The sequence below is a fragment of the Lepus europaeus genome, chromosome 8 (assembly GCF_033115175.1).
Source record: "Lepus europaeus isolate LE1 chromosome 8, mLepTim1.pri, whole genome shotgun sequence".
Lineage (NCBI taxonomy): Eukaryota > Metazoa > Chordata > Mammalia > Lagomorpha > Leporidae > Lepus > Lepus europaeus.
This window is the reverse complement of record NC_084834.1, coordinates 112,138,738-112,158,580: the sequence shown is the minus strand read 5'-3', so window position 1 is coordinate 112,158,580 and position 19,843 is coordinate 112,138,738. Positions and strand designations below refer to the sequence as shown.

The window sequence follows — 19,843 nt, the reverse complement described above, 5'->3', positions numbered from 1 at the left end:
GGAGGGCAATAAAACTACTCTAAGCCACCATAATGGTAGTTGCCATCTCATTATAATTTTTTCAATCCTACAAAATGTATAACACCAGGAATGAACCCTAGTGAAACTGTGGATTGTGAATGATAAGTCCATGTAGGTCCATCAAGCTATAATAAACATGCCATTCCAGGGGTGGTTGTTAATGCGATTGAAGAAGTGAAGACAGTGTGGGAGTATGAGGTATCGAGAGCTCCGTACTTTTCACTCAGTTTGGCTGAGAATCTAACCTAAAATTGTGTTCAAAAGTGGTATACTAAAATTGTTTCAGGTAAAGCAATTTATCTGCAAGTATTTTTTACTATTTTTCTGTTTATTAAAATAACATAGAAATGTTAATCACTAGATATATTTGGAGTTATTCCTGTAAATCAAATTGTTTCCAAACTTTGCTAGAGGAACTCATGTTAATTTAAGCTCATTTCTCAGGAAGTCCAGAAATTATTTATCCTTTACTTCATGCTCTTACATAAGGAAGCTTAATTATTCACCTAGAAGTAGTAAAACCTGGAAAACAAAATGTAGCCCCAAATATACCATAAGATACTTTTAACTATACTAAATTCAATTTTTTTGGTTAATAATGATAATGACATGATGATGGTGGTGGTGGTGGTGATTTGTAGAAACGTATCTTCATGAAGTAATGAAGAAAAATGGTAAAAGGTACATGTATCAAAACATAAAAAAATGCAGGTCCATAAACAGGAAGTTACTTAAGTAAATTTCAACTGTAAGATGCAAGACACAAATACTTTTTTTCTACATAAGCTTTCAGCACTTCCTCACATTCCATTTATACTACAACCTACTTGTAATTTTTTCAAATTCAATTATATGAAAATTTCTCTCAGGTGAGCTATGATCTCTATGTTGCCAAAATCTATGGACAAAATTCAATCTATAAGTGCCTGATCTCTTAGAAATATTGAACTACCACATAACCACCTGCCTCTCCAAAAAGATATTTATTTATTTATTTGAAAACCAGAATGTCAGAGAAAGAGGGAAAAGTGAGAGAGTGAGAGAGTGAGAGAGTGAGAGAGAGAGAGAGAATCTTCCATCTGCTGGTTCAAAGAGCCTCACCAAACAGGTCTGGGACAGGAACTCCATTCTGGTCTCCCACATGAGTGACAGGGGCCTGGGTGCTTGTGGCATCTTCTACTGCCTTTCTAGGCTTGTTGGCAAGAAGGTGACCAGTACACAATTCAGCACTCAGATCAGGGATGCCAGCATCCTAAGCAGTGGCTTAACCTGCTATGTCATAATGCCAGTCCCTATCATCTGTCTCTTGAAATGTGGTTTATAGACTGTGACAAATAAATCTTACTAATATAAAGGGATATCAATATAGCAAGCTGGGTGTGGGGTATATGGGAACTCTGCACTACCTCACAATTTTTGTTTTGTAAATTTAAAACTATTCCAAAATAAAGGAAAACAGAGATCATACTATACCTCAACAGTTTTTGAACCACTATTCTCTCTCTCTCTCTTTTTTTTTTTTTTTTTTTTTTTTTGGCTACCAGGACCTCAAGTGCACTTGGATTCTCTTGACTGTTCTTTGCCTGTTATTTCTTATTTTAAAATCAGGAGGGAATCATAACTTGGCCCTACATCTTCTGTACTCAGGCTATCATTCAACTCTTGTTTGGATAACTTTACCTACTTTGAAGTCTTCAAACAGAAATCTAATTTTTCAAATTTCATTCTATACATTAGGTCTCTTATATACTCTTACACCTACTTTGTTCCTCCTCCATTCTCACAGGAACATCACCCAACATGGCCAAGCTAAATTCTGTACCTTCTCCACATCCACTCCTGAAGTGCTCCCCGTAAGGGTATGATGCAAGTGTCCACCTCTGCTGCCCTCTTTCTCAGCATACTCTATCATGGTGCATACTATCCATTCTGCTTCCAGTAGATTGCACATCTGACTATTTCTTTATCTCATTTATCACTACTATTTCCAAGACAGCACCATGTTCACCTGCACAACAGTTCAATTCTCCTAGTCATCTTCTTGAATTCTATTCTCAATCCCATTCCAAAACCAAACACAAGTTTTCTTTTGAGGTTTGTTTTTATTTTGTGGATTCCATAAAGATAGATAAATAGGACTATTAGCTTAATGTATATACTAGGCATATAGCATTACAATATGACACAGAGTTGAAATATTAGTGAATGAATGAACATATTCTCATAATTTTTAGCCATTAAGCAAAGGAATTTGAGCATTTTTAGAGATCAAAGTATAAGAAAAATATTTAGAAGGTAGAATCTTTGAAGTTGAAATTATGGAAGAGTTGCAATTTTCTTTTGTAATAGCAGGGTCTATAGTATGATCATGGCAATGACAATTCAAGATAGGTTAGAGAACAAAATGACTGAAGAATACATTTTCAAGGTATTGAGAGATACATAAGTATCACCTACATGAACACTGAAACCATCAAATCTTCTAACAGGGTAGGGATGGAGTGCAAATATGCCAATGAATAAAGAATGAGTATCTTCTAGAATTTGGCTTTGCAAATGATTCAATAAAGGAGGGTAGTTAATGCTATGGCCTAGAGCTACATTTGTTTAAATGAAACCAAGCAAACCCAGTCCTATTGAGTGCACACAAGGAAACACAAAAATCTGTAGAGGTTTTTAAGCTGTTCTCACTACAATAATAATGTTCATGTAAATTAATGCAATTTCAGAACATTGAGCATTTCTTTTTAATATTTTCTTTCCTTATGTCCATTTGTGACAGCATAAATAATTCAAACAAACAAATGAAAGAACGGTCTAATATTTTATATAACAATAAACAACTTAAAAACAGATATTCAGGGAACAATGTAAGGAACAATTGCTAAGAAGATGGATTTTGCAGTTGCTGCCAGAGAAAGTTAATGATGCCTGAACAGAGTTTGAAGATTTCATTCCTCATTTGTATTTAAAATGACTTTTGCCAAGTAAACAAGTGTTATGTCAAAATCATAGAACTTATGTAACTTTATCAACAAATTGTTTCTCATTTAGTTCATGCTAATAGGCAGCCAATTCAGTCACTGGCACAACATTCTTTCTAGTATAAATATACAACCGCCTCATGTATAGGGAACGTTTCTAGCATGGAATCAAATGAATTCATCTTTTGAGAGTATAATTATATTCAGATAAACAGAAAAACATATTTTATAAGTATGCAACATTATTTAAATTCATTTAAGTATTATGCAGAAAAGTAAAAAATATGGTCACTTGCTCATAACTTTTATCCATAACTCATTTATCAGTTTTAAGTCTATATTAAGCTCATATTATATGATTAACTGAGTATCTCTTACAACTGGGTTAAGCACCAAAGAGTCTCCAAAGCTGTCAATTTTCATAAAATATGAACACTAAAATGACATCATAAGTAAATGACAAGAACTAAAGTACATTCTAAAGAAATCAGAGAGTAATTACTGTTTGATTTTTTTTAAGATTCTGTTTATTTATTTGAGTGGTAGAGTTACAGAAAGATGGAGAGACAGTAAGGTCTTCCATCCACTGGCTCACTCCCCAAATGGTTGCAATGGCTAGAGCTTGGCCGATACGAAGCCAGGAGCCAGGAGCTTCCTCTGTTCTCCAACAAGGGTGCAGGAGCCCAAGCACTTGGGCCATCTACTACTCTTTCCCAGGCCACAGCAGAGAGCTGGGTCATAAAAGGAACAGCCAGGACATGAACCAGCACCCAATGGGATGCCAGTGCTGCAGGTGAAGGCTTAGCCTACTACACCACAGCATCAGCCTCTGTATGATTTTTCTAACTTAAAATTTATCAGTGCTTAATTGCCTTTGCCCTATTGGTCATATAAAGTTGTCTCCTCCATTCACACCTATCCTTCAATGCACAGGAAGATACATAAAGGTAAGAGTTTTATTTTTATACTACCTCACTATGGCTCCAGCTCACATATTTCTGAAACTAGCATGTTATAGTGTAGTATTAGATTAGGTGACAGTTGCTTTTAAGTATATCTTATTCACTTTTATTTCACTCACTATAAGATAGTAACATTATACAAAAAGTCATATGCAAATAAATTAGCATCATATATACTCAGATTAGCATGCATACAAAAAGGAATTAATTGATGACATATTTGTGGCATTAATCTGAATTAGCTATTATCAGGAAAAAAGCTCATGCCTGGCTTTGTACCTGCTTGATGCATTAACCAATGTCTTCAGACTACTTGGGTTGCGTATCAGCTTGTCCAGCATGTTGACTATTTCATCAAACTTGGGCCTACTATTTCGGTCCTTCTGCCAGCAGTCCAGCATTAGTTGATAGAGAGCAGCAGGGCAGTCCATGGGGCTTGGCAGACGGTAGCCTTCCTCTACTGCTTTAATCACCTGCAGAAGGCAAAGCAAAATCAGAACCTCGACACTGCACATCTAATAGACTAGTTTGAAAATCTTTCCATGGTCCCATTTTCATTCTCTCTTATCCATACTCTTGCAAAATCAAGGGCATCACTATCTTCCCACTTCTACTAGCTGCAAAATAAAACTGCATTAAAAACACTATCACTACATGAAAAGCGAAGCCTTCTTCACATATTTTAGAAGTAAAATAAATGGCAACCATTTTTATTGAAAATGTTGGCAAAGGGTAATTTGTAAAATTAATTGACATAAAATATACAGCTCATATTTTATTTATCCTTGCATTCTGGAATCAAACAGAGATTAAATTTTCTCCCAAAAGTTAATGTCTTTTTAATGAAAAATATTTGCAGAGCAACATTTTTTAAAGTAATAGAACTGCAACTTTACTTCAAAAGAGACTTGTGGATGGTAAATGATAGATAAGTCAAAGGCTAAATTAGCATAACTGTCTTATGTATCATTTAATAACATCAAACCTTGACTGTTTATTATCATCTGCTGATTCCGTCGGGAATTCTGAATGACTGTCTAGTAACATAGGCATTACAAATGTCATTTATTTTAACCGTAACCACATATATGTGCATTGGTCTAGTTGTGATGCTGTTTTATTAGAAATAGTTGTAATGTTGCTGTTACCATCAAAATATCTAACTCCAGAAGAGAACTGCACACGATGCTTCACAATTCATGTCTTATACAAACTGAAATCTCCAATATTTGAGAGACACCAAAAACCAATATTAGTGAACATATTTCTGATATCTTAGAATGGATATATCTTTAACAGCTGAATTGGTTACATTTTTCCAAGGGGCATTCAGATTTGGTCAATGGAAAAAAAATGAACAGAAAAGGAATTTTACAAAGAAAATTCTTAATGACTGGAAAGAAACCAGTCCCTCTGTGATAGTCGGTGGCACCTGAGTAAGTGTTGCTGCAGTGGGAAAGAAGATGACCCGGCCAGTTTAGAGATGTGTCTGGCACAGGAGTGGCGAGGGGCAGTAGTCGAGAGCAAAAGAGTTCAAGCCCATCACACTGGAAGGCTGTGTCTATTAACATCAAGTAAGCAAGTGTATGGAGGAGAAGTTACCAGGTGTAATTCAGGGCTTCTCTTATTCGAGGTGAGTGGAGAACACCCAGATGGCAATTTGCAGGGAACTGGCTGGAGCACAGGAGACATCTGGGCTGATAGTCCACATGTGAGGGTCATCAGCGATTGGTCACAGCTTGAGGTCAGAGTAGTTTATTTCTCCACAGGAAAAGCCTATAATAAAGGTTCCTGAGAAGCACCAATAATTATGTGCAGAGAGAGAAATAAAGTACTCAAGGACTCTGAACATCAGTGGTCAGAGAAATAATTGGATCACTACAGGCAAAAGATCCAAGGACCATCTATCACCTTAATTAACTCACTTAACTCAAAAACAATTATAGGAAAATCATAGAAAAATATTTTCAACTGTAATGTCTGGCTAACATATCCACTGCATTAAAACTTAACAAATATTGAAAAAAATGAAATCATAAAATAACAAAGAAGAAATAGAGGGTAACCAAAATCACACACAAAAAAAGGTAAAAATGCTGAATAATTTTGGAAGATATCCTCACTGGTAATAAAAAATGCTAAAAGAATAACAAGTATCATTTGCACTCATGTATTAATGAAGATTCATTGGTTTACTTTTTGTAACATGTCTTACTGCTGCTAAGACTACTGAGTATTCTCTTTAAGAACATCTTTGTCCCAAAATAACAAGTCCTAATATAGCTAGTATGAATCAGGAAATAGTTTTAGTATGTAATAATGGTAATTCACATTTACTTAAAATATGATTTATTTCACAATGTGCCTTTTTTCCCAATGCTATTATCAATTAGTTCTATTATCTTCTTTAGCACTTATCTAAAAATAGTCTTAACTACACTTAGTAGTGACTTTTATGTTACTATGAAAAGAATAAATTAAATCAATTCATTAGTTTTACAGCAACTTAATAAGTTATTTGACCTGTGAAGTCATTTATAGATTCTGTTACTTAATAAGTTTTATTTTCAGGTAAATTTTTATGTAGAAATATGACTTCCTGCCTATAAGTTAACTTAAAACTTGACCCAGATAATTAAGTCACTAAACATAATTATAAATTCATCTTTAGTATTTATCTTTAAAGTAGGAACTAGTGCTTCAAATATTATGTCTAGAATTGTTTAATTCTTTTTCATCTTAACTATTGTTCCCTTCATGGATTTAGTAATACATGATAGTACTAGTACTCTATTGATTTGTGAAATCTACCTACATCAACATGAGTTCCATTTAGGCTGTGAATTTTACCACAGAGTTTGTACCATACAACCAGATGAGTCATAATCTCAAATGACTTCCTCATTACTACTACATTTGTTAATCTGGATGTTTGATATGATCAAAGAGAGGCAGAATTCTAAGGCAATTTGGGACCAGTTCAGAGGTGTTATATCTAAAACACTAATGTAAGTTATGCATTTTCTTGGCATTGACATGTAAATATTCTGAGCTTAATTTAAAGAATGCCACCTTTCCTTTTTAAGGCTTACACTCCAAACACTACAGCCCTGATATGGTATTGTTTTAAAGATTTATTTATTTATTTGAAAGGCAAAGTTACAGAGAAGAGGCAAAGGGGGGGGGTGAGAGAGAGTGAGAGAGTGAGAGTGTGAGAGGAGAGAGGAGGGAGGAGAAAGGAGGGAGGAGGAGGGAGGAGGGAGGAGGGAGGAGGAGGGAGGAGGAGAGAGGAGGAGCGAGGAGCGAGGAGAGAGGTCTTCCATCTGCTGGTTCACTCCTCAAGTGGTCACAAAGGCCAGAGATGAGCTGATCTAAAGCCAGGAGCTGGGAGCTTTCTCAGGGTCTCCCACATGAGTGCAGGGGCCCAAGGACTTGGGCCATCTTCTACTGTTTTCCCAGGCCACAGCAGAGAGCTGGAAACAGAAGTGGAGCAGCTGGGACTTGAATTGGTGCCCATTTGGGATGCCGGCACTACAGGCAGTAGCTTTACCCATAATGGAAGAGAAGTCCATGGAACCATGGAAGAGACGCTCTCTGGAAAACAGGTCTGTGCTACAAAAGGGGCAGAGTGTGACCACCATGCAAATGTGTCTGTGCGATCTTCATCTGCAGAAGATACCTGATCAATGAGCTTCACTGCTGCACTCGAAACACTTTATCACATTGGCACCAAGGCCATGCTTTGTACAGTTTCCTACCAGCAGTCACTGACCACAGTAGGGACAATAAGACAGGTCACTCTCATGAGGCAAGGGACTCCCAGGACAGACTATGTCGGATTAAGGATTCCCCAGGTGTTCCAAATTCTCTTTGGACTGCAATTCTTTCTCAAATGCTTGCACCCAATCATCCTTCCTCCAATCTCATTGTATCTGGGAATAAAGAAGTGTCATAGACTGTTATCTTTTCAGCTCTCTCTTTCATCTCTCCATGATTTCTCTTGCAAACTTTCTCCCCATTCTAAAGATTTATTTATTTTTTATTTATTTTTAAGACAGAGTTACAGAGAGAGGTAGAGACAGAGAGAGGTCTTCCATCCACTGGTTCACTCCCCAGTTGGCCACAATGGCCGGAGCTGAGCTGATCCAAAGCCAGGAATCAGGAGTTTCTTCCGGGTCTCCCAGGTGGGTGCAGGGGCCCAAGGACTCAGGGCATCTTCTACTGCTTTCCCAGGCCATAGCAGAGAGCTGGATTGGAAGTGGAGCAACTGGGCCTAGAACCAGCACTCATATGGGATACTGGTGCTTCAGGCCAGGGCGTTAACCCACTGCACCACAGCGCCGACCCCCTTTCCCCTATTCTAATAATCACATCTATCTAACGTTCTCTTGGCATAGCTTCTCAGTGTACCCCGACTCCAGATTATCTCAGGGGGTCTCTGATGTAGACTGTGCATGTGTTATCTACATGTATCCTGCAGCACAGTATCTGCAAGGTGAGAATTAGTATGCACACTCTGGAGAGGAAACACCTGAGGTTCCAGATGGCTAAGTAACTGTCCATGTAACACAGCTAAGAAATGGTGGTGGTACCTCTCACATTCAGATTTTTGACACGTAAACCTATCCTCTTTTCATCCTAGCATTGAGTCACATCAACTGAAATCAGGAATAAGTAACATCTCCCAGAAAACATATGAGAGAAGAACTTTCCACAATAGCATCACATTTATGACCCATGAAATCTATGTGTATGTATAAAGTTCTCAGAAAATAGAATTAAAATAGCTTAAACAGATTTTTTGGTAAAGTTTATTTTAAAATATTTTATTTATTTACTTGAGAGGCATAGTTACAGACAGAGAGAGATGGAGAGAGAGGACCTCCATGCACTGGTTTACTCCCCAAATGGCCACAAGGGCCAAAGATGCACCAATCCGAAGCCAGGAGTCAGAAGCTTCCTATGGGTATCCCACGTGGTGCAGAGGCCCAAGCACTTAGACCATCCTCTACTGATTTCCCAGACCATCAGAAGGGAGCTGGACCAGAAGTGGAGAAGCTGGGACTCCTATCAGAACCTATATGGGATGCCAGTGGCATGCACAGATGCTTAGCCTCCTGTGCCACAGCGCTGACCCTGTAAAAATTTTTTTGAGCTCCTGCATATGAGAGTATCTTCTGAGAGTCAATGAAAAGGCATATTTTGGAAAAACAATGCAAAGACTCCCAAATTATATTTGCACCAAAAATAAATTTATCATTCAATTCTGTATTCCACAAGGTTTATAAAATAACCTTGTATACTTTATACTTTGATACATACACATACACATAATTAAGATGAACAATTTTGGAAGACAGTGCATTATTCACCAAAACAGATGTGAAGGTGCCGGCGCTGTGGCATAGCGGGTAAAGCTGCCTCCAGCAGTGCCGACATCCCATCTTGGCACCAGTTCTAGTCCTAGCTGCTCCACTTTCAATCCAGCTCTCTGCTGTGGCTTGGGAAAGCAGTAGAGGATGGCCCAAGTCCTTGGGACCCTGCAAACACACGGAAGACCAGGAAGAAGCTCCTGGCTCCTGTCTTCAGATGGGCTCAGCTCCGGCTGTTGCGACCAACTAGGAAGTGAACCAGCGGATGGAAGACCTCTCCCTCTCTCTGTCTCTCCCTTGCCGCCTTCTGTGTAACTCTGACTTTCAAATAAATAAATAAATCTTAAAAAAAAAAAACAGATGTGAAAACGTAGGCTTGATCACCAAGTGACAGGAGGATTATACAGAGAACTTGGGCATCTGAAGTGTGCTTCTATGAACTCAATTCTATCTAAGGAGTACTATGCCACTATTATTTGATTGAAATTTCACATACAGGACTATTACTACAAACTTTGAGAATCACCACATACGACTATATAATTTAATGTATTTCTGGAACTAATCTCAGATAACATAACACAATCAGATGTACCAGTACTGTCTCAAAGTTTCTTTCTTGTTTTCAATACTTATTAAAGAAATATTAGTATGTATTTTTCTTAGTGCATCGATCCTGACCAACACAGTTCCAAAGATTAAAGGAATCCTCAGCTTAGATTCTTTTCCTGTATAATCATTGGAACTGACAGAGAGTTACAGAATTCAAGATATTCTTGGCTTTGAATTGAAGAATTTTATTTTGTTATTATTATTATTATTTTGACAGGTAGAGTGGATAGTGAGAGAGAGAGAGAGAGAGAGAGAGAGAGAGAGAGAGAGAAAGGTCTTCCTTTTCCTTTGGTTCACTCCCCAATGGCCGCTGCGGCTGGCGCGTTGTGGCTGGCGCACCCCACTGATCCGAAGGCAGGAGCAAGGTGCTTATCCCGGTCTCCCATGTGGGTGCAGGGCCCAAGCACTTGGGTCATCCTCCACTGCACTCCCGGGCCATAGCAGAGAGCTGGCCTGGAAGAGGGGCAACTGGGACAGAATCCGGCGCCCTGAATGGGACTAGAACCCGGTGTGTCAGCGCCGCAAGGCGGAGGATTAGCCTAGTGAGACGCGGCGCCGGCCTTATTTTTGTTTAACACCAAGGTACATGAATTTTGAGTCAAAGCACTGATATTTCTGCATCATTCTTTCAAAAGATGTCAGATTTACAGTGAAGATGCCAGTTCCTAAAAAAGTTACTTAGATCCAAGGGCAGCATTGTCCTCAGAAAACCGGTATTACGTGGGACCTACGCTATGTCACAGTGAGTAAAGCTGCCACCTGCCCTGTCAGCATCCCATATGGGTGCCAACTGAGTCCAAGCTGTTCCTCTTCCAACCAGTTCCCTGATAATGTGCCTGGGAAAGCAGCCGAAGACGGTCCAAGTACTTGGGCCTCTGCTCCCGCGTAGGCGACTCAGAAGAAGCTCCTAGCTAGCAGATGGAAGATCATTCTTTCTCTCTGTCTCTCCTTCTTTTTCTCTGTAATTGTGCCTTTCAAATAAATAAAATAAATCTTAAAAAAAATGGTACGTTATATTCCTTTGTCCAATATTCTCACGTTAGATATTATTACACTGTGGCTAAGAAGTTGAATCAGGTACTCACTGTCAAGTCCTAGTAACCTGCAGTGTCTGGATGAGAATTAAATTCCTCATATTCCTACTTAAGTTGGTAACAGTATTTTGCCAGTTTTGGATCAGCACAGCTCTGGCCGTTGCAGCCATCTGGGGAGTGAACCAGTGGATGGAAGACCTCTCTCTGTCTCTACCTCTCTCTGTAACTCTGTCTTTCAAATAAATAAAATATTTTTTTTAAAAAAAGAAAGGTACAATGGAATTAAGTCTTTGCTGGTTATTTTAGATTCTGAAAAGTGTTGACATTTAAAATGTTTGCTATTAATAAATAGACTTCTCTCCAGGCTACAGGACATTATTTTAGCTTCTTAAGCTTGAATCAAGTTCATAGTTTGATATTTATTTAAAAATGTCTCAGTCATTCTAGTTGATTGTTATTATGTTGCTACAATTTTTCTCTGTGATGGCAGCAGCAGATGTAAATCAAAAGAAAGCACTGCTGTATTCTGTCCCCTTGACAAAGAGGAAGGTCCTCCTTCTCCATAACGGTTTACATTGTCCGTTTAGGCTTGGAAATGTAACATTTTCATGGTGGCAAAGTCCTTTCAGAATCAGAGTATTTGGGATACAGAGACTGTGCGATGTGTCATTTAGAACTGTCAAATCAGTGCTTCTACTATACTCTCAGCACTTTTTTCCAAACAAATATTCAGTGATCATTATCTTCAAATACAGTTGCTTTATCATGTTTCCTGGATACAAAATAGGATACCAATCTGGGCATATCAAACTTAGTGCTATCTCTAAAACCTAAATGTCACTGTGATCATGGACTTGCTGAGGAAATAGGAAAGCATGTAACAGGCATTGTATTAAAAACAGACGTTTTAGAAAGATCTGTAATTATATGATCAATTTCCAGAAACCTCATTCTAACTGTTAGAAAAATTTGCCAAAGCCAAAATATTAGTTTTATTGTTATAACTTCCTAAAAACATTACATCAGCATCATCCCGGGTTTTTCTCAATAGTTTGAAATAAAATTATCTGAAAAGAGTATCAAGATAGCCAATGGCAAAAATCAGGAAAAAGATTTACAAAGCAGTAATAAAATACAAAGGAAGCAACCGTAAAAATAAGATTGGCTGATGCCACAATGCCAAAGGAGCTACTGAGTATCAAATATTTGAAAATAGAAAGCAAAAATACATGATGGAGAAACAGAATTACTACACAAGCTATAGGCTGTATCAAGAATGCTACTGGAACATGAAGAGGTAAAGGATTAGGGAATTCATCCCACATCCTCACATTTTCTGCTACATCCTTCTCTGTGTAATACTAGTGCCCGCCCACTGGAACAGTGTACACTGACTCACACCTTTGAGATGGATTTTAGCAGGCAAATATATTACAGGCTGAAGTACAATTGGGTTCATGTTGACTTTAAACTCCTTGGTATATGAAATCACATTTGGGTTAGCCTGGTAGTCTCAGGAAAAAAGATGAGAGGCTTGTGAAGGGATCCATGGTGGACCAGCATGGATCAACGGACCTCCAGAAACAAGTGAATATGACAAGACTGAAGAAAATTCACCTTGCACCACTATCTACTATGGTATATAATTTTATCTGTGACAGATATAAGTATGTTATACATAATTTTCAATAATGAGGATGATCGGCTACAGATTCAGGAAGACTAATAAGTCTAACCAACAGAATCAAAATTTCAACTATCTTACATATGAGCCCCAGTTAACTAGGCAAATCAGAGACAAACATTTCCCTTGAATGAAGCAGGCACATGGTGGGGAACAGTGGTTGAATTCTTATGGGCAGAAAGCAAAAAAAAATAATTTCACAAAAATTAAAGGGCATAATAGCCCTGAAATAAGACCCAAGATTAAGTTACAAGCAAAACCACGTAGTGGTGTGCTGGTCATGTTAGCATTTGGCATTTATCTGAAGAATAAGAAGTAGTAAGTGAGTCTGGTCTCAGTCTAGCCTAGATCAATCCAAAGTAATCATTACATATTGAATTGAATATTTTACACTCAATGAGAAGGCTGATCATTGACTGGAAATGAAAAGAAGAAAACAGACGTAGATTCAACTGGAGACAGTGAGTTAGGTTAAAAAAATGTATTTTTGGAGAATGATGTTGAAATTCTTGCTGTAGCTTTCACTGTTTCTGTGACCTTAAGAGAGTGATTTAACCTCACTATGCCTTAGTTTAGTGACCACAAATCAAGAATAGAAATAGTGTTTCTCTAACCACAAATCAGGAATAGAAACAGTGTTTCTCTAATGGGTGGTTAAATAAAAATATATAAATGCAACACATGGAAGAAATTCAATGACAGATACACTATGGTTCTGCCATTAAATCAGGAAGCTAAAGACAACAGAAACTATGTTCTCCCAGAATGAAGAAACCGCAAGACAGCACCGCCCTCCCCAGATCACGAGAGTGAGGCACCCAGGAAACCGGCTGCAGCCGTTTCAGGTGACTTCAAGTTTCACCAGCTTGCTGTTGGCTTGCTGAGAGGCAGGGACCCACAGACACACTTGGCAGTTGCTATCAGAGAAGAGCAGCATGAAATAATTCTTGGGAAAGCTGCTGAGTTGCCACAGCTTCTCACCTGGGGACATCTGAAAGAAGCCAGGCCGGCTGCAGCAGCTTGTGTGGGAATCTACAGGGGGAGCACCAGGAAAGCACTCAACTGAGTAAAGCAGACCCCAGCGTGGTGCAGTAGAAGACTCAGAGACAGTGAGCAGGGGAAAGAAAGTGGTCCTGTACAACTGGTGTGGTAGTGGTGGGCATCTGCCTCCTTTAGTGGCCTTGTCCAAAGGAGGCCCCCATCAAAGGCCACTCACGCTCCTCCCTGGAGAAGTCACATCTGGGTGTCTGCCGATAGACAGCTTCAACAACCTAATATTAGGAAAGTCATCTTGCACTCTTCTTTGCTGACTCTTCATCTGGACCCCTCATGAAGAACCCAGATGCAGACATCCGCAGGGGAGGAGGCAAAAACTCTTACCATGCTGCTTTGTCAAGCCTCCTAACTAGGCGCAGGGTGATCTGGGGCTGTGGAAAACACCATGAACTGATTTGAGATTGACTTTAAATCACACTTACTGTCATGTAATGATTTTAAAATTTGCACTTATTAAAGAGGAAGAGAGACAGAAAGAGAGCTCTCATACACTAGTTCACTCCCCAAATGCATGCAAAGTTGGGGCTGCAAAAGGCCAAACTTGCACCTGGATCCCAATTCAGGTTTCCCAGCTGGGCGGCAGGAACTCAAATACTTGAGTCATCAGCTGCTGCCTCCACACATCAGCAGGAAGCAGGAAGCAGGAAGCAGGAGCACAGCTGAAACTCAAACCTAGACAACCTGATGGGGGATCTAAACATTTCAACTGGCACCTTAACCACTAATTCAACACCCACCTCTAACTTTTATAAAAGAACGTAGGTGCTAATACTGGCTTGGGACTGCTGTTTCAGCACAATTTGGCTGGATGTGTATGGCATATAGCTAACAATCCCTGGGACTCGCACGGGAAAAGGAAATCTTATAGAACATGGAGAGAAAAAACATTAGAGAACAAAACAATAATTTAAATAAGCATATTATGGAGTTAGAACTGTTCATTGTACTACAAAGAAGTTGTAAAATATTCATTAATAAAGTATTGAAGACAGTATATGACATAAGGCTCCATAAATATAATGCTTGCTATTTGAATGAAAAAGATCAAATTTTAATATGATACAAAATGGAAAGGCCTGCACTAAGCAGCCAATGACAGAAAATACAAAACAAAGACCAAAGAACCAGGTGTCGGACCTCATATCATAAACATTTTGAATTTGAGTAGAAGATTCTTTCATGGTTCCTTTAATTCTAGGATTCTATTATAACAAGTATGAATTATTTTTTCATTGTGCGAAAAAAAGATTCTGTTTTTCTCCTCAAATTAAATAGACAATTCAACTCTCAACGTGTTTTAATTTAAAGAAACAGACTATTCCCTTTTATCTTTTAAGAGCATCCACTATTAGATCCATATCACTGATCCTTTCAGTGTGAGCCTTAGCTGCCTTTATCAAATGCAAATCATAGAAATCTGCCTGTCAGGATTCATTCTTTGATGGCTCTTTCTTCATCTTTGAAAATGAGACTGACATAAATTGAGTGAAACATCACCCTGGTGCAGCTAAAACTGTCTGGCAAGGGACTAGATTTTTATATAACTGTAACTTACGTTGCTTTGTACTAAGACATCATTAGCTTTTGCATGAAGGCTATTTCGACAATAACAAAATGGGTCACAGGGTAAGCAGAGTATTTCATATTCTTTAAGGAACTGCCATTTTAGGAAATGGACAATACTACAAGCATCTTGACTCAGAGGACAAAGCATTTCTTTCCCAACTCGAGAGACAGTATTTCCATACTCACATCTTGATTGGTCATCTCCCAGTAGGGTCTCTCTCCATAAGACACAACTTCCCACATTACGATTCCATAGCTCCAGACATCACTGGCGGAGGTGAACTTTCGGAAAGCGATTGCTTCTGGGGCAGTCCATCTGATTGGAATTTTGCCTCCCTAAAAATGAAAAAAAAAAAAAAAGAATAAAAACAAACTCCTTGCATATTTCAAATCTATGTGGGATATGGCTGTCTCACGGAAAAGGTCTGGACGGAGATGTAGCATTTTTAAAGTGAAACTGTTGGACTGCACGTGGTCTCTTTTCACATCTCTCCGTCCATAAGCACTTGTCAACTAACTACTGATTGGTTGCGCAGAAGTTCTCTAGTTTAAATTCTGCTTGACTCCTGGAGCACAAACAGGACCTACAACTCAATTACAGTACTCAGGATGGCAGCTCTAAGTGGGGGAAAGCAGGGATCAAGCAGATCAATAAGGAAGACGCTAGGAATATGTGAGCATGAGTGAAAGACTCCAATTCCCTCTGTGCTGCTTTTGATACAGAAAATTTTAGTGCAAAGTCTATGCTGCTGAATACAATCTTAATAAGTTTACCAGTTAATAAGACAAGCATGAAAATCAGGTATGTTAGAAATTTATTTTTCCCTCCACATTGTGTCCTTTTTTTACTTTTGATTTTATACAGTTTAGCCTAAGATTTGGGTATCTTGGAAAATTCAACCAAATGAAAATGTATTGAACTTGGGTTATCGATAAAAAATTATGATATTGTCAAATCTGAGGGTTTTTCTACATGGTGGAAAAATGGGTTTGATCTTTCTTTTAGTTCACATCAGGGTAAATATTTTCTGTTAATTTTTAAAAGCAGCCAAAATAAGAAAACTAAGTATTTTACCCCAAAGCAAACACAAACTGTCTCTAAAAAGCTCATGGAAAATGCATATTATGAGCTAGCTATGTGTGGAAGGCATACTTGCAGAAATAGAGGAAGGGAGAGGAGGTGGAGAAGGAGAGAGAGAAGGGGGTAGGAGAGGGGGGGAGAGAGAGAAAGAGAGAGAGAGAGATTGGTTCACTGGTTCACTCCCCCCCAGATGGCCACAATAGCTGGGGCTAGGCCACATAAGCCAGGAGCCAGGAGCTTCATCCAGGTCTCCTACGTGAGTGGCAGGAGCTCAAATACTTGGGCCATCTTCTGCTTTCCCAGGAACATTAGCATGGAGCTAAGATTGGAAGTGGAACAATTGGGACTTGAACCAGCACCGTATGGGATACTGATGTTGCAGGTAACAGCCTATCCCACTGTACCACAATATCAGCCCCAATTTCAAAATGTCTTGTTCCAGCTAAACTTGTTTTTAAATTCCATTTTCTAAGAATATTCCAAAGCACCCTCATATTGAAAAAAATAGAAAAGTAAGTTTCCAGTATTTTCTTCTAAAAAGACTAACATATGCCTTCCCATTTTTCAGGAAAGGAATTATTTAATTCATGTCCCAGGGAAAAAAAAAAGGAACTTAAACTGCTATTATGAATCACAGTTACAAGATATATGAGGAAATAACACTTTTGCATTATGCCTGAAATTATTCTAGAAGTTGAAGTTAGGTTCAAATTGTTTGCTCCTTAGATCTATGGCAATGCCATTTGAAGACAACTGTTCTGAAAATTATTTCTTTTACTTTTTTAATTAAGTAAAGGAAGCAAATATCATGTATTTCATACATACAGTTTTAAGACCATAATGATACTTCCCAATCTACCTCCCCTACCACCCTCCCTTATTTTCATTAATTAAATATTTTCATAGTTCACTGGAGACTTAGTTATTCATAGAACTGATATTCTAAAATGTCAAATTAATAAGACTCTTGGGTGTGTATTGTCTTGAGTGTGTTAAACATCAGCCCATACTTTTGCTACTGGTCCTCTGAGCATCCCATGTGTCATCACTATCATCCGAAGTTCCAATATCATCTCATCTCTAAGTACATCAATTCCCTCAAGCTGCCACCATTCCCCTCTTCAGAGTACATCTTGAGGGTCTCTGGATATCTGTTCATACCCCTGGCCTGAAGCATGACATACTGACACTGACCTTGAAGAATATACATTTGCATGTAACTAAGACACCAACCACTCACCCTGGTAAAGAACTATTCTATGACCCCAATCTCACTTGGGCCAATTTTATTAAGTGCAACTTTTATCCCAGGAGAACTCTTAATTGAGCTTTCATTTAATGCAAATACTTGGATTGAAAATGGCAGTTAGGTCTAGAGGAGGAGACCTATCCCAGCATTCAACTGATTGATTTATTAAGCTGACCTTTGGAAGCCTTTGTTTGCTTGGGTAAGTTACACTTGTGCATTGAATTTAGTGTAAATACCCAAACATACATAGTCACAAAGCAACAACATAAGCAAAGTAAAAAGGAAAAAAAAAAACAACTTGCTTTATAATCCATAAAATATACTTCATTAGACTATCAGCAGATGTCTAATAATTTTAAAAAGTTGAACGTGTGGTGGGCATTTGGGAGAGCAGTTGAGATGCTGCCTGTGATATCCATATCCCGTCCATATTGGAGAACCTGGGAACAAGTCCCGGCTCTACCTCTCATTCCAGCTTCCTGTTAACACAGGAAGGTAGATCTTAGCAGACAACAGATTATGGCTCAAATGATAGGGTCCATGCAACCAACTAGGGAGACCTGGATGGCATTCCTGGCTCCTGATGTGGCGTGGGCAAAACTTAGCTGTTGTTGATGGAATGATCCAGCGGATGGGATCAATCTTTCCCTCCCTCCCACTTGCATGTTCTCTCGTTCTATCAAGCAAATAATTTTTTAAATGTTGAATTAAATAAAACATGTAAGTCAGCTACCCAGAGTATGAGAACTAGCAAATCATTGCTCTGTGTTTAAACAAAAGGTAACTGAATTGTACGGCTAAGGGATCGAACGATCAATCTTGATTTCAAAACAGGCATTCTGACACAGAGGATATCTAGCGGATGCCACTGAAAAGATTTACAATCAAATATGGGACCTTATGAGGGATTCAAACCCAGGAGTTACAATATCACAAACTGTCCAGAAAATTCTGTTGTAGTCAGGTTGGCAATCATTTTATAGGAAAAACTCAATTATATACCATATCATCAGGAAGCAATTACTTCACTGGAAACGTGTTAATTTATGCTAATTATGACCACATGAGTTAGTGACTGATTTTCCATCGAGGGGGGTTTAACAGTTTCCATGGTATGTGAAAAAAGCAATTAGGCATTGCAATACCTCATGTCAATCAAAAATACTGAAGAACTAAGTCTTTCTTCCCCCACAAGGGACATCCTTTATAAAAAGTTGGATCTAGGTATTATCATATTTATTTTATAAGGGCTTATACTATACAGCAGAGAGCTTAATATACTCAATAATGCTATATAAGATATATGTTCATATATATTTGTATACACATACTATATACATATATATCTATTTCTCTTAATATAGGATCATTGGTCTTTGATGTTTTTTACACTTAAAACTTTTATTTACTTTGTTGCATCCATTCTGAATTCAGAATATTTTTAGTATGTTTAGCTAAAATAAATGATCAAGACTGGGAAAATGAATACTGAGTGTCATTGAGTTTAATATTTGATTTCGCTGATTTCTAAAATGAGAATTATCTGATTTTGATCCTCCCTCTCTCTGCAAGACTTTGTTGGAGAGATGCCCTTTTGCTATTTCCTTTAACAGCTTTAAAAATTAAATGTCTCTAGTCTGTGTTTCAGAAATGCATTCTGTTAGATCTTACCCTTGTGGTGTAGGCTGCCTCAGGATCATCTTCCAGGACCCTGGAAAGTCCAAAGTCAGACACTTTGCACACAAGGTTACTGTTGATTAAGATGTTCCTGGCAGCAAGGTCTCGGTGCACGTAGCCCATGTCAGACAGGTACTTCACTCCTGCAGCGATGCCTCTCAGCATGCCAACGAGCTGAATCACTGTGAACTGCCCGTCGTTCTTCTGCAGAAGCAGTGTGGAAACATTAGTCTACCTAATCACCTGGGGACCGTTTCAAAGGGTCTTCCTACAGTCTCCAAATTAATACTATCATCCATCAAGACTCATATGCAATTTCTATCTGACGGAGAATGGAAAATGTCGGAACATACACGGTTAACGTGGTAACGCTTATCTGTCCTCTGCTCAAAGTAGATAAAGGCTTTGAAAGACCTTTTCAAAAACCTCATTTAGTTACCCTTTGCTGCATTGTAACTCCTTTATTCTCAGTCATCAGAGGAGTCTATTTGTCACTCTAACCTAGTACTTGCCTTGGGTTAACACTGTATATATTTTGAAGTGAT

At 38.5% G+C, this 19,843-nt stretch overlaps 1 protein-coding gene across 4 annotated transcripts in view; it reads right to left on the bottom strand.

The window, feature by feature from the left end:
• Positions 1 to 19,843, bottom strand: part of EPHA5 (EPH receptor A5) — a 368,735-nt gene that overhangs the window by 9,483 nt on the left and 339,409 nt on the right. For all 4 annotated transcript variants that reach the window (XM_062199261.1, XM_062199263.1, XM_062199262.1 and 1 more), the window contains 3 exons: positions 19,293 to 19,502; positions 15,478 to 15,627; positions 4,247 to 4,440 (listed from right to left, as the gene is read on the bottom strand). In XM_062199261.1, coding sequence (XP_062055245.1) covers positions 4,247 to 4,440; positions 15,478 to 15,627; positions 19,293 to 19,502 — 554 coding nt within the window. The remainder of the gene's footprint in view (positions 1 to 4,246; positions 4,441 to 15,477; positions 15,628 to 19,292; positions 19,503 to 19,843) is intronic.